Source organism: Anticarsia gemmatalis, chromosome 10, assembly GCF_050436995.1.
Source record: "Anticarsia gemmatalis isolate Benzon Research Colony breed Stoneville strain chromosome 10, ilAntGemm2 primary, whole genome shotgun sequence".
In the NCBI taxonomy this organism is placed as follows: domain Eukaryota; kingdom Metazoa; phylum Arthropoda; class Insecta; order Lepidoptera; family Erebidae; genus Anticarsia; species Anticarsia gemmatalis.
In genome coordinates, this window is record NC_134754.1 from 1,759,379 (window position 1) to 1,773,500 (window position 14,122).

The 14,122-nt window shown below is 34.9% G+C and overlaps 1 protein-coding gene across 1 annotated transcript; it reads right to left on the reverse strand.

Annotated features, from left to right (window-relative positions):
- Positions 1-10,253: 10,253 nt before the first annotated feature.
- On the reverse strand, positions 10,254-11,976 carry LOC142976182 (uncharacterized). Its single transcript, XM_076119440.1, has 3 exons — positions 11,873-11,976; positions 10,931-10,985; positions 10,254-10,684 (listed from the first exon to the last, which is right to left on the reverse strand). Exons 1-3 carry the CDS (start codon positions 11,888-11,890, stop codon positions 10,350-10,352), a joined length of 408 nt encoding a protein of 135 aa, XP_075975555.1. The 5' UTR covers positions 11,891-11,976; the 3' UTR covers positions 10,254-10,349.
- Positions 11,977-14,122: the final 2,146 nt, after the last annotated feature.

Sequence of the window (14,122 nt, forward strand, 5' to 3'; positions counted from 1 at the left end):
TAAAATCAAAACTCAAAATTATTACATTTCAAATCCACTCCGTGCGAACCCTAATACCTTTAGCAAGTCTCGAAATCGGATTCCCGAACATATAACAAAGGCTACTTTTTAAAAGCTAATTTTCTCTCACCCTCGGAATAGGCCTCCAGAGGTGTTCGCTCCATAAATCTGAGGGGTCGGATATTTACGATGAAACTTGTGCCTTACCTACCAACTGAACTTAGTATCTCAGTAAAGGATTCGTTCCAATGTTACGTAAACTGATTTTGTTGAAAGTGTTTTTCAAGGTAACCTTAGAGAGTAGAGGTCGATGAACTTTGGTACTAAATGTTTTCTGTTCGACCGTTTTAGTTGCTACGAGATGTTGCTACGTGCCTGCTACGCGATGCTACGATAACGTGCTACGCTACGTTGCTACGCTTCATGTTTCATACTGTGTGCTTTGTTTGTATTTGACAAATTACTTTTTCAGTGCTAGTTACGGGTTTTCGTTTATGATGGAGAATTGGGCTTCAGTTTATCACACTGGCTAAGTATCGTGCGATTTATACTAATATATAAAAATAAAGAAAATAGGTTATACTATTCAGTAGTTTCCTAATTTAAACATGAACATATGCTAGAATCATTTCCACTTTTTTATAGACCAGACTTTGTATCTAGATGATTTTCTTGGCCAAAAAGACATTGCTAAGTTTTTACGACAAAAACGATCGTAATTTTAGATAATAGACATATTGTATTCAATCCTCCACGATTTAAAACTCCAACGACGATCAATTTATCAAATCTAATGCAATTAAAAACAAATAAACCATGTTTTAATTTCCCTCGAGAAACCTTTAGTCCATTGAAATGTTACAATTTGAGGGCCGAATATTGCATTTCTTAGAGGACGTAATTTTATTTTTGGAACATGTAGGGGGGGTCAATAGAAGCTTAACTTGAAGTTTGTGGGGTCGCCACTCTTGTCCCCCGGCCGCCATCTTGGAAAAGGGGTGAAAACACTTTTTTCGCTATATCTTGGAAACTATGCGTCTTACAATGAAATTGTAAAAGCATAATTTGTAGCAAATTATTTTGCCTACAAAAATGTTTCATAAATTTTTACCCTAAATAGACAATTAAAGAAGTTATAAGCAAAAAAGTGAAATTTTTTTTACAAACATTTTCTTCTTCACTCTGTAACTTTTTTTGACGACAGCCGCGCGGGTCGATCTCTGAGGTTAAGCTACGCTTGCCGAGGTTGTTCTGTAGATGGGTGACCAATGTACACATATCCAGTTCCTCTGTGTTTTGGAAGGCACGTTAAATTGTGGGTCCCGGCTGTCATTTTCGAAAATATTTGACAGTCGTTAAAATTAGTCAGAAGCTTGAAAGTCTGACACCCAGTCTTACTGAAGGGTATCAAGTTATATCCCAGTTACTTGGGTTGTGGAGGTCAGATAGGCAGTCGCTCCATGTAAAACACTGGTATTCAGCTGCATCTGGTGAGTCTCGAAGCCGACTTCAACATAGTTTGGAAAAAAGGCTAAGCTGATTTATATTGTATAAAAAAATTACGAAAAACCAATCTTACAGAGTATTTTTTGAAGAAAAATTTTCGCTATGACTTTTTTCAATTCCATTAATTAGAAATTCAGTTACAGCGGTTCGAAGTAGACCGGGATCGGAAAGAAATTTTTTATAAAAAAAAACACTGTTTTTGCTTATAACTTCTTTAATTGTTGATTTAGGGCAAAAAGTTATTTGACATATATGTAGGTAAAATAATTTGCTACAAAATATGCTTTTACAATTTTATTGTAAGACGCATAGTTTCCGAGATATAGCGAAAAAAGTGTTTCCACCCCCTTTTCCAAGATGGCGGCCGGGGGACAAGAGTGGCGACCCCACAAACTTCAAGTTAAGCTTCTATTGACCCCCCCTACATGATCCAAAAATAAAATTGCGTCCTCTAATAAATGTAAAACTCATGTAACATTTCAATGGACTATTAGCTACCAGAAAAATTGAAACAATATTTTTCACAGATAAAAAATACGAGATAAAGGCAGCACCTATACAGCCTATTCGTGAACCGGAATGAAAATTAAAATAACATTGTTTCACTAAATAGTCGGTGACGCGTAGGAAAAATGTCATGCTCGTTGAATACATGAAGGGAGATGCAGAGGTATATAAAAAAAGAATAGTTCTTGTTATGTACCTTTAATACAGTTTATTCTGAATCGTTTGTATGTGTATCGTGTAATGCGTTATTAGTCGTCGTAAGGTATACTTATATTGCCTTTCGAAGAATTTTGAAGGCTTTCTTCCGGGTTTTTTAGTTCTAGCAATGATTCACAGAATATTTTCTTTTAAGTTCGGCAATCTCTATTGTGCCTTACAAATAAAGTTACATCTTTATACCAGTGAAGATAAATAAACAAAATCTTGCGACATTTCACAAATAAAATTTAAAACGGGATCATAAAACAAACGTCTTTTGTCGCCATAAGCCTGTTTATACGCGCCAAGAATTTCTCTCTCACATTGTCCGCCATTTTATTTTAGAGATAATTCAGTAAAGGCACTGGAAAACGGAACTCAGCCTCTTACTTCAAACACCTGCTTCCGTTTGCTTTTAAATTGACGCCAAAATTAAAAAAGAAGCGACATATACGGGTGGAATTGTATAACTTATCTATACTATACTAATATTATAAAGCTGAAGAGTTTGTTTGTTTGATTGTTTGTTTGTTTGAACGCGCTAATCTCAGGAACTACTGGTCCGATTTGAAAAAATCTTTCAGTGTTGGATAGTCCATTTATCGAGGAAGGCTTTTAGGCTATCATCATATATGTCATCACGTTACGACCAATAGGAGTAGAGTACCAGTGAAAAATGTAACAAAAACGGGGAAAATTTTGACCCATTCTCTTTTATGCGACGCAAGCGAAGTTGCGCGGGTCAGCTAGTGTTTTTATAGATTGGATTGGAGATTCATAACAATAACAATAAATAAATAAATAAACGACGTTTTTAAATTATGGTGTCAAATATTTTTTGATATCTTTTTCACAACAGGTGTTGCAAATTAGGTATATTTTTAATTACCAAATTATTAACAATTATTTCCAAAGACTGTGCGTTATCAAAAATAATCACAAAATAGCAAAATTTCGTTCACCGGGCTCACGAGTCATATGATAATCGAATTAATGAAACTAATATAAGAAGGAATGCTACTAGCATAAAGCCTCTCCTTCCTAGCAACTCTGCTATTGGGCGGCGCACGCGACGCTGACGCTGTCACTCTGTTTGACATACTTTGATCTATCCCGCCAGTACCCTCCGAACCTGTGCATTCCGCGCCCTAAGAACTAAAATGTTAGTTAACTTTACGCAAAAAGAAGACTTGTTTATGGTTTTTGTTTCAGTTTTAGTGTATTTAAGTAGTAATAGTTACTAGTGTTGTGTGATGAAATCATTTCGATAATAATAGTTACTGGTGTTCTGTAATAAAGACATTTCGAAAATAAGTGTTCACCTATTGTGATAAGAACGTCATAGTTTTATATGATTTATCATTATTAGGTAGTGAGTGTTTATGTTTTACGGTGTCTAATACACACTGTATACTTTCCTTGGATTCGGCGGGAGATTTTTTATTAGCAAGGGAGCGCGCTAATATGCAGCACAGATAAGAATTCTGTCCGTCGAGATTGCGATCATATTAAACACTATAAAATTAAACACAGTCCATTGCTTTTCCAAAATAAGCTTAAGTAATTAGTGATGATTAATAATTATAAGTAATAACATCTAAGTGATAATAACTCGTAAGTGGGTAGGTGCACATTCGCCGCACGAAGTGTCAGTGTCGTCAAAAGATCGAGACGCTGAACTCCTTGAGTCTTGATGCTTTGCCGCTGCTGCTCCAGCGCACACGTAAGTTATCATTTGTAATCATGGAGTGATATGTATGAATGACTGAATGTTTGTATAGAAACATACTGTTTTGATTATATTATTTTGTATATATTTTTTTAAATTCGCCAAGTACCTATGTTATTCTTCTGTTTGTCATATAACTATTAACCTCTAGCCGATGGTCGCGGCTTGCTGTATAATATGGCCGACCATCCACAGACCAACCTCGGCAGGTGTAGCTTAACCTGAGAGATCGTTCGGCGCGGCATACTATTAACATAACATAAACTTATTTTCTTTTAGATTCATAGTATTGGTATATAATTATTTTACGGTAAAAAGCTCTTACTAAGAGAATCCTAATCTTAAACTCCGGTAGTGTAAAAAACGGAGACAGTAACATTCTTAAGGAACATTTATCAACGCTAAGCCACTTTTTGTTCCCACTGTTTGGTTTAGAACGTTAGAAAGCTTTTAATTTCTTTCAAAGGCTATCTTTAAAACCTTTTTACTTGTCTTAAGTTTAAGTACCGGGTGTTTTTGTAGTATAAAGCTTCTTTTGAAAAAACTGTGTTGATGTAATGCTAGTCGAAACGTTTTAGTGACGTTATGTCCGTTTTTTTTCCATAAATAGTATATTAATTACAAAAATGCTTACAAGCACACTCTAGTTGCGGCATCGTACTAAAACAATCGTTTAAATACTAACATATGAAAAGAAACTACTTTATAAATGCTTCACCGATTCAAACAGAACCCGTATTATTTCATCCCTTAATTTGATAACATTTTAAATTCCTTACTGATGACTGTAAAGTCTTCTTAAATGCGTTTCGAAAACAGAAGCTAAAAAAGAAAACATTTTAACCTAAAAGGCACAATACTTTTTTAATTGTCACATTCACAATTCACAAATGTTTACGGAACACATTTTTAAATTTTCAAACATAGAACTCGCGAGGTGCAAAGCACAATTATCGCCCTTCTGAGGTTTTAACGTCAGGGCACCACTCGACGCCCACTTCCCCGCTATTTGGGCCGTAACGCGTCTTATATTTTTTTTATACTCTTATAACATTTATTTACGAAACGACTGTGTTTTCTTTGAGTGTGATTTTAATGGTACACTTAAATTTCACTTGTGAGGCGTTTGAGCTCGCGGTTGTGTTTTATGTTTTTAAAGAATACTTCATTAAAGCAAAATAAAGTAAATGTAACATTTTCTCAGTGTTTATGAAGTGACTCTTTATTTAAACATATTTCAGATTAAGCATTGCACTTAGCATTATAAAAAATATTGAAACGATTGCATTGTTTTCAATGCTTGGTTCTTATACATTTCTAGAGTTTAAAATGGCAATAATCCATCTATACTTAATATTATAAAGCTGAAGAGTTTGTTTGTTTGTTTGTTTGTTTGAACGCGCTAATCTCAGGAAATACTGATTCGAATTGAAAAATTCTTTCAGTGTTGGATAGCCTATTTATTGAGGAAGGCTTTAGGCTATATATCATCACGCTACGACTAATAGGAGCAGAGTACCAGTAAAAAATGTAACAAAAACGGGGACCATTTTGACCAATTCTCTTATGTCACGCAAGCAAAGTTGCGCGGGTCAGCTAGTGTTAAATATAAAGGAACTTTCTATGAAATCAAAGTAATTCTAAACAGTAAACTAAAACAGCATCAAGTTATAATTACATCAAGTTTATAACTAACCGATGTTATAATTAGGCTAAACTTGTTACATTGTCGTCGGCGCTAAAAACTTTGTTTCGCTTATGCAGCAAACTAAGCTGTCATAGTTATTAAAGTGAAGTAAGTTGGTACAAATTCGCGGTTGATACGACTTTCTGCTTGTGGCACAGTGTTGCGGTAATTAACTTACTAGCTCGAGTGTCGATGGCAATCTGGTGCAATTTGTCACCGACGGTAATTGGGACGCGCACCTTAAATTTCCTGAATTTGATTGATGAGTTCCAAAATTTGAATTTCCTTTTTTTTTCTTTAATGAATAATTTCTATGAATGCAGCTATTGTTGCTTCAGCCAGAAAGTTTTTTTTGAATAAAGAGGTATGTTTCAATTTAAACAAATTTTTATTCTAAAATTCCGTTGAATTCGTTAAAATATTCAGTTTATGGTACGGATCTAAACTGATCAGGATTTCATGGAACTTGCGATTAATACTTAAATGATATCTGCTGTAGACATAATTTAAGTACAATACCAAACGCAAATACAATATCAAATTAATATTTAAACCGTATTAATATTTGAAAATACGTGGCATAATTCGGGAAGCGTTAAATTCGTGATGAAAATCACTTTACAGAATAAACTGAATGTTTGAGGGCGTTTTATTAATTAATATTAAATTATACGGCATCAATATTATTTTTATTAAATGATATATTTGAAGCGGCTTTCAATGGTTGCCAATTAAAGTTGATTGGTTATGAGTTCTTCGGACATTTTATACGTCTCTTTGTTTAAGAATTAATTTATTTGTATTTTATATTTCTGTTTTAAATTGAACGGATTGTGAAGTTATAAATAATGGAAGTCTACATGTACCAATGTAGACTTTATTAAGGTAGTTTGTGTGGTCATATCCTATATTATAATAGTGAAATAATACATGGTACTAACATTGTTTATAGCGAAACACGGGTATATTTAATACACCTCTGGCTACACCTACGGTTATAACACGGGTAGTATTTTGTATGTAATTGATTAATAGTCCAAACTTGAAGTTTTACGAATACACATGGAATTTGAATTTAAGCATTTTCTTTCATGTCTTATCTAATAATAAATATAATAAAAAAAGCCTTTTATCCCTATTTTTATAAAATTACTAGCTGACCCGCGCAACTTCGCTTGCGTCACATAAGAAAGAATGGGTCAAAATGTTCCCCGTTTTTATAACATTTTTCACTGGTACTCTGTTCCTATTGATAGTAGCGTGATGATATATAGCCTATAACCTTCCTCAATAAATGGACTATCTAACACTGAAAGAATTTTTCAAATCGGACCAGTAGTTCCTGAGATTAGCGCGTTCAAACAAACAAACAAACAAACAAACAAACAATCTCTTCAGCTTTATAATATTAGTATAGATGACACCGAAAATCGCTTTAAAATCACTTTTAGGGTGCAAGTGGCAACTTTAAATGCAGTTATTTTGACAGTGATAAGTGCACAGTACCAAGTACCGAGCAGTAACAGTACCTTGGTAATTAATTCACATCGCATAATGATCAATCAATTTGCAATCACAAATGAAGTAATAGTATTTCATTAAAGGAATATGATCGGTACACGGATAGTTGTCGATGTCTGAGCGGGGGTGGGGGGCGAGAGGGGGCGCGGGGGGAGGTTTTAATTGCTTTTTCAATTAACGCCGGCAGTACCCTCTTGGGATCCTATTCGTGAAGGCGTAATGGACTGTCCATAGATTTGGTATTCAGATGTGATGTTGCTTTGATTTTTTTGGTTTGTGGATAGGTTATTTCGTTTTGATTGTAGTTTGATGTTATCGGTGTGCGATTTGGTAGTTAGTTATGTTTTTTAAATGGAGTTTTAAAAGTTTTTTTTATTATTTCTCCATTGAATAGTTAAACTTGTACCATATTTTTTGCTGTTATAACGTGTTCTTTGTAATACCGTTTCTATTATTGTCACAAACAAGTTGAAGATATCATTCTTATTAACTTTGCACACGATAGTCAATTAGCAGAAGAATAAAGAAATGATTACTGTCTACACGTATTTTATTAGTGTTAAAATCACAGATATTTCCATTAGAAAGCTTCATACAAAATAAATAGGTCGTCCAAGAATTCATGGCAATATTTCATTCTCTTTTATACCTAAGTAACCTTCTATTTCTTACTTAATCTAGTTCAAGTCGTGCAGCGACACTCAGACGTCGGTAATTCCATTTGCGAGTGAGTCGCGAGTACATCTGACACTGCTCTCAACTAGTCGCGTCTGCTCTAAGCACGAGTGTCCAGACACTACACCTGATTACATGCTTGATGGATGGATACGTCATTATACTTGTGACACTGCTCTACAACTAGTTGAGTAAGTGTCCAGAACTTTATTAAGATGTTTTAGTTATTTCCCGTATTATACTCATATAACATTAGTGAAATTAAATCGGCCTTATATGCAGATATAAAAAGCACCACCCATATACAAATTATTGTGTGTAATTTATCAATTTTTTTTTATGTAATGTTATTTATTATAATATATTCTTTACAATTGTATGACAAAGCTTATGTATAACGAACTGCTGTCGTTTTAGATTTATAGATCTTACTAGCAGCCAGCGGGTTGATCCGGACTATAGCTAGGTGTCTCCGTGCTTCGGAGAGCACGTAAAAAGTCGGTCCCGGTTGTTGTCTACTAAGATAACAGTCATTAAGCCATTTCAAAGGCCTTTCGGGCGGCTTGAATAACTTTGACACTAGGTTGACCATTAACCATAGGGAAAAAAAGAAGAATACCGTGTTACCAAATATTTCTCCTCTGACTTCAATTCACAAGTTATGGATAGTATACAGTAACGACTAAAATCATGTAATTTCTCTTCAAACATAATCAATACCACAGAGCACGTGTAAGACGTGTTCGTCTGAAACGTAGTGCGTTATCTCTCACAGTTCAATACGACACAGATATCTTGTATCGAGATTATAATATAATGTTCATGTGGCTTGTTTACATGTAAATATCTTTTTCTATATGTACGGTGCTATAGGATCACGTTTGTATAGAGTGTTTGAAGTTACTTGGCCTACATTAGCTATTGCAAAAGACGTGCTTATTTTTTTGCAAAATTTCGCGGTATATGCTTGATAGATAGCTATTTGGACATTCATGCTAATATTATTAATTCCAGTCTGTTTTTACGTCTTTTACGTTTTGAAAGATACTGTTTTACTATTTATGTATAGCAATAATTTTGCCAAGGGAAAACAAACGGTAAAAGAGATAATATTGAGTCACAAAAAAAACTGAAATAGCTGAAAAAATGGTGTTTGTTTTTTTGTAAAAATTAGATGTTTAGTTAGAAAAATATAATAGCTAAGTAGCAAAGAACAAATAATGTTTAATTTTGTCAAAACGGATTGTTTTCTAAAAGGACTTTGCTTAGGCAAATTTTCTCTCAAAAATTGAGCAAAAAACAAGCCAAATCCTTGTTTTTAAACCTGAAAATCTTCACAAGTTTCCAACACACGTTTATTCTAGCTTAGCAAAGTGGAGATAGCAAGACTTAGTTCACAAAGACTATCAAGAGTTACCGGTAACTTGGCGACAAATTACCTGAACAACTTTCATCTAATTCCGCCAAGTTTAATGACTCCCGCTGAGCTCATATTAACTAGACATTTTGAACTTTCATTCACGGTAGTTCAGCTCGCTTAGTCATAGATTTTTGGAGATAAGTCAGACCTGTATTGGGGACGAATGCAGTGTTTAATTTACTTGTTATCTGCAAAATATTCAGAAAAACTGACTTGGGATTGTAATTTTGAGTCTGTGTTATGATGAGCTATTGCTCCGGATTTCACCCCATTTTTATTCTATGGATCGTAATTGATTTCAAAAAATCCCATACACTTTCAAATGTTACGTCGGTTTAGACTATTAGTATTAATCAGTCCTGTTTATATCTAATTTAACTAACTTATGCACGTGGATAACTTTACAGTGATAAAATCGCTTGTATCATTTTCCGGGTTGCAAACTAGCGATAGCAGTTTATCTTAATCACAGTAGTTAAATCAAGCAAAACAGAAATACTATTTTCACACTTTAAATAATATTCATTTAAATGTATATGTATCGAAATTATGTAAAATAAGTGTCCAATGCCACAGTGAGGAAACTCATTAACGAGTAACTGACACAGTTATTATGCGAGTACATTTACGTAGAGAATGCGAAGAATATATCACTTGCATGCTTGCACACGATAATTACGCTATTTACTATTTTACCTATTCATTGAATGCTTGCAAATATCAGCTGATTTGATTTAGGTTTCTTTTGACTGCTTTGATGATGATCTTTGTATAAAACTGAAATTACATATGGTATTGAATAATTTCGTTAAATAAAAAAAAATAAACAAAACTATTTAGATAGTTCCCAGTTCAAAATAAATAAGCAATAGTACATTCACTCTTACGATTCCCAAATCCATGAGAATATAATAAGAATACATCCCTTATCTATTGCTTAGTGGCGGTTTTCCTCCGAAACGGCTGAACCGATTTATATAAAATTCCAAAAACAAAAAGAAAACACAAACTTAGTTACGTGAATGCTTTATTACGTGCTGAGGCCAATTGCAGAAGAAGTAATTTAGTAAAGGTACGATAGTATTTCGTCCACTTCGTCACGTGGTTTAGCCGTAATGCTTGCCCAGACCGCCCCAGGCGCCGTGGCCGCCCCATCCTCCGTGGCCGCCCCAGCCGCCCCAGGCACCATGACCGCCCCAGCCAAGACCGCCCCAGCCGCCGTTGCCCCAACCTCCCCATCCCAGGCCGTTCCAGCCGCCCCATCCTAATCCACCAAGGCCGTAACCTCCGAGGCCATAGCCAACGTTGACGGTACGAAGGACTGGAGCGGTGACGATGGGAGCGACGGCGTGGGTGCGGATCACGGAGATGGGAGCAGCCTTGACGAGGTTAGCGGTGGACACGGCGGGCAAAGCATGGCCGACCCATGGGACACCTATACCTGAAACAAGAATTGCAATAATTAGATTGAGTTAATAGTCAGCGCTGACTGTTGGGAGATACCGATATCTTAAAACACAATACGGTATTCAATCTTAAGGTATAAAAAGAAAAAAGTAGCAAACGTAGTTAGGTAGAGCAAGATAATTTTTACGTGAGAATTTAAGGTTATATATTGAAACTAGGGTTACTTGGAATATAGTTCAGGATTATGTAAAAGAGTAGAAAACAAATGTAGTGTACTTACCATAGCCAACAGGGTTGCCTTGGCTAAGGCTAAAGATTGCCAGAAGGCAAGCCAACTGAAAAGTTAGAAATAAATAACGTTATTAGATACATTCCTTACTAATAGTAGTAATAAGATAAGGAAGCATGAAGTCACACTTTTCCTATTTACAAACAGCCTATTCGTGAGATAAAGTAAAAGTTCAATCAATGAACTTGCTATAAAATATAAATAATTTGTTGTACCCCTTTGCAGAAATAGTTATGAATAAAAAACCACAATTTTAAAAATGTTCGGAAAGTAGGCAAATCTATCAAGGAAATTGTTGGTGAAGACCAGCACTCCGTCATATCATCGCTGAATATCTTTTAATTACTTTAAACACTTAAATTCATAAAATTCGATTCATATATTTCTCTTATATCTGAAGATAACTTCATTTTGAAACGTTTATAATTTATTTTTAGACTATTCTAAGCAAAGTGCTGTTATGCTGTAATTTTGACTTCAGTAAAATTCATTCGGAATCATAGTATTGTCGGTCTAGATTTTCTTAGCACTAATGTTCAGTTCAGACTTAAGGCAACGGAACTCGAATCAAACATACAAATGATAGCACGAACTTTATCAACCGAAGCGTCTATATTCTATAGAAAATTTGAACAGGGTTTAGACCGGGATTATACCGCAGTACACATGCAACTTTCAGCATTATCGTTGATTCACTGCTTCTTAGAAGCTAAATACAGCATCCAAACATTTAACGCTACACTTAAGACTGGCAAACGAGGTAATTCAATCGGTTTTTGGAGGTTTGATACACTCTCTCTGCACATTCGGTTTCAACGCAGGTAGCAGCCAAAACACGAAGCAGACGCGATTCCCGAACGATGCTATTAAAAAGGCGTCTGCCGTGGCCTTTTGAGTGATATTTTGCCGATAAAAATTTAAAACAAAACTTACAGTGATGTAGGTGTTCATCGTAGTTGTATACTAGACGAAGTGTACCACTCAGTGGGTTGGCAAGCATTTTATAGTAGCGTTAAATCCTTGCGAGGTACCGAAACCCGACCGGATACGCCTCGCACGCACGTTGAAATGGACAGTTGCGTTACCTATTAGCATTGGGCATCCTTGCTGGTAGCCTATGTGAATTCATTATCATATCCTCGATGCCTGAAAGTAGCTCTTTGTATTGAACAAAAGAACATAGAATAAGGTTCACGCTGTACATGTTGTGCATGTTTCAGATTATTCTAGTCTGTTTGTTAATTCATCTCTGTCTTAGAACATCTAATGATGTTATCAGCTCCAGTAACCAATACTTTAGCGATATTAGAAATACAAAGTAAAATGCCCCATTTCTGAGATATTCTATAGAACATAGTCACCAATTAGGCGAAAACTATTAGTCTCAAAAACGTTTTGTTGTACGACATTGTCGATTTAGAATGGATGACATGTGTACGAGTATTATACAGTAGCTCGATTCTCTACTACTATCGACTACCGGCAACCGGCCTGTCATCGACAAATTTTCTAGTAGCGCCTATGGCGGGCGTCGAAGGAACTATTTTGGCAGTACATTCTAAATGTCAAATTCTCGATACTCGACAGTACCGACTGTACAGAATCACGCTTCAATTATCTATAATTATTCCCTCTCACTCAATACTCACCTTAACCACCCATAGAATCAATTAGTTCTATGGGTGGTTTATACAATTTTGGAACTAAAACGACTTTGGCTGACATGACTTTTAGACAGTTAGGTATCAGGTTGATATAAACATAGATAAATATGGATATTTCTTAGGAATTTGATACAAAGTAGTTCTGGAAGCAACTAATTAATGAATCGTTAGCTTGTATTATTCAGACCATCAATATCAACGGTTAATGAGCGTAATCAAACTGTCGAAAGGTTTTTTATTGAATGTAATGTTCATACATTGTTTTAAAATAGTATTCATTATAATGTAATAAATACATTTTGCTAGAAAACTTACATTACGTGTATTTAGTTGATATTAAATTGTAAAAAAATAAATGAACTAAGCTAGATAGTTTAGGTGAGATAAAGCATGGAAGAGTTTGGGGAATATCTTTGCCCAATAATAGGGCATTATAAGCTAACCAAAAAAAGATTAAATCGTTTCTATGTTTGCAAAGCAAGGGCAGGTAATGTCTTTTATTCCTAGTTCGGTTTCGTTATATTAGTTAGCAATATAAAATATTTGTATTATTAAGTAAAAAATAGTAGTTAAACCTATACTTTTTCACAGAGTTTTTTCCCATCAAAAGTTAAACGAACGAACAAACGGTCGGTTAGCAACAGGAAAACTGACCGGACAGGACACACCCCAAAGGGATTAGAAAATCTGAATATCAATGCCAATTACTGAATACATACGTCATACTTTACATAAAAACGTTATAACAGATGTTCAGCCAGAAGCAATAAGTAGTAAGTCTCTACTCATTGGAGCACATAAAAAGACTTTGTCACAAGACCTTATTCGCTATAAGGCCTTCGAGAGGTCTAAAAATCTTTTTTGAGAGAAAAATCAGTTGAAGAATTCGTTAAATTCGGTTTTTTTTCATTTTGTCGTGGGGTTAGAAAAAATACGTAATGTGTTACATACATATATGGGGGCTATTGGCTATTACACATAACATATTTATTTAGTCTAGCGGTTAATACCACTTCAAGGACGCACGTCTTCTGCAATTTCTGGGTCTCTATGATCCCGAAATGGGGAACAAAGATTTTTATTTTTGAATTGTGCATTCCTTCTGTAGATAATACTTTGTATCACCGCTTCGTTAACAACAGAATTAGATCCTTGTAATTACAATCGAATCGTTTTGTACATACATTGATAATCGCGTGTTCGCAGCAGTTTTGCATAATACTTACATTCAACCGATATTACAATTATTCCTTTATTCGTTATTATTAAACGCATACCTAGAATACTTGGTTTAATTTAATTATAGTTAAATAATTATACGCTTATCGTGATCGGTGTTGAAGGCATGAAGATAACTTTATTAGTTTGCTAGTTTCATTTTTTATGCCGGACCAAATACTCTTTTATTAATGCGAAGATTGTTAGGTCTTAAGATCGGTCACGCTGTCGCTGACCCAGTTAATGATAGGGTCTTGCATTCTTCCAAGAACTGTTTAAAGAACTAGAGGCTCGAATGTTT

Bases quoted from the DNA above. Each gene is read 5' to 3' on its own strand.
- LOC142976182 (XM_076119440.1), bottom strand. The intron at 10,685-10,930 runs GTAAGTACACTA...TTCTTGTTTCAG, and splicing joins AGGCAACCCTGTTGGCTATG to GTATAGGTGTCCCATGGGTC.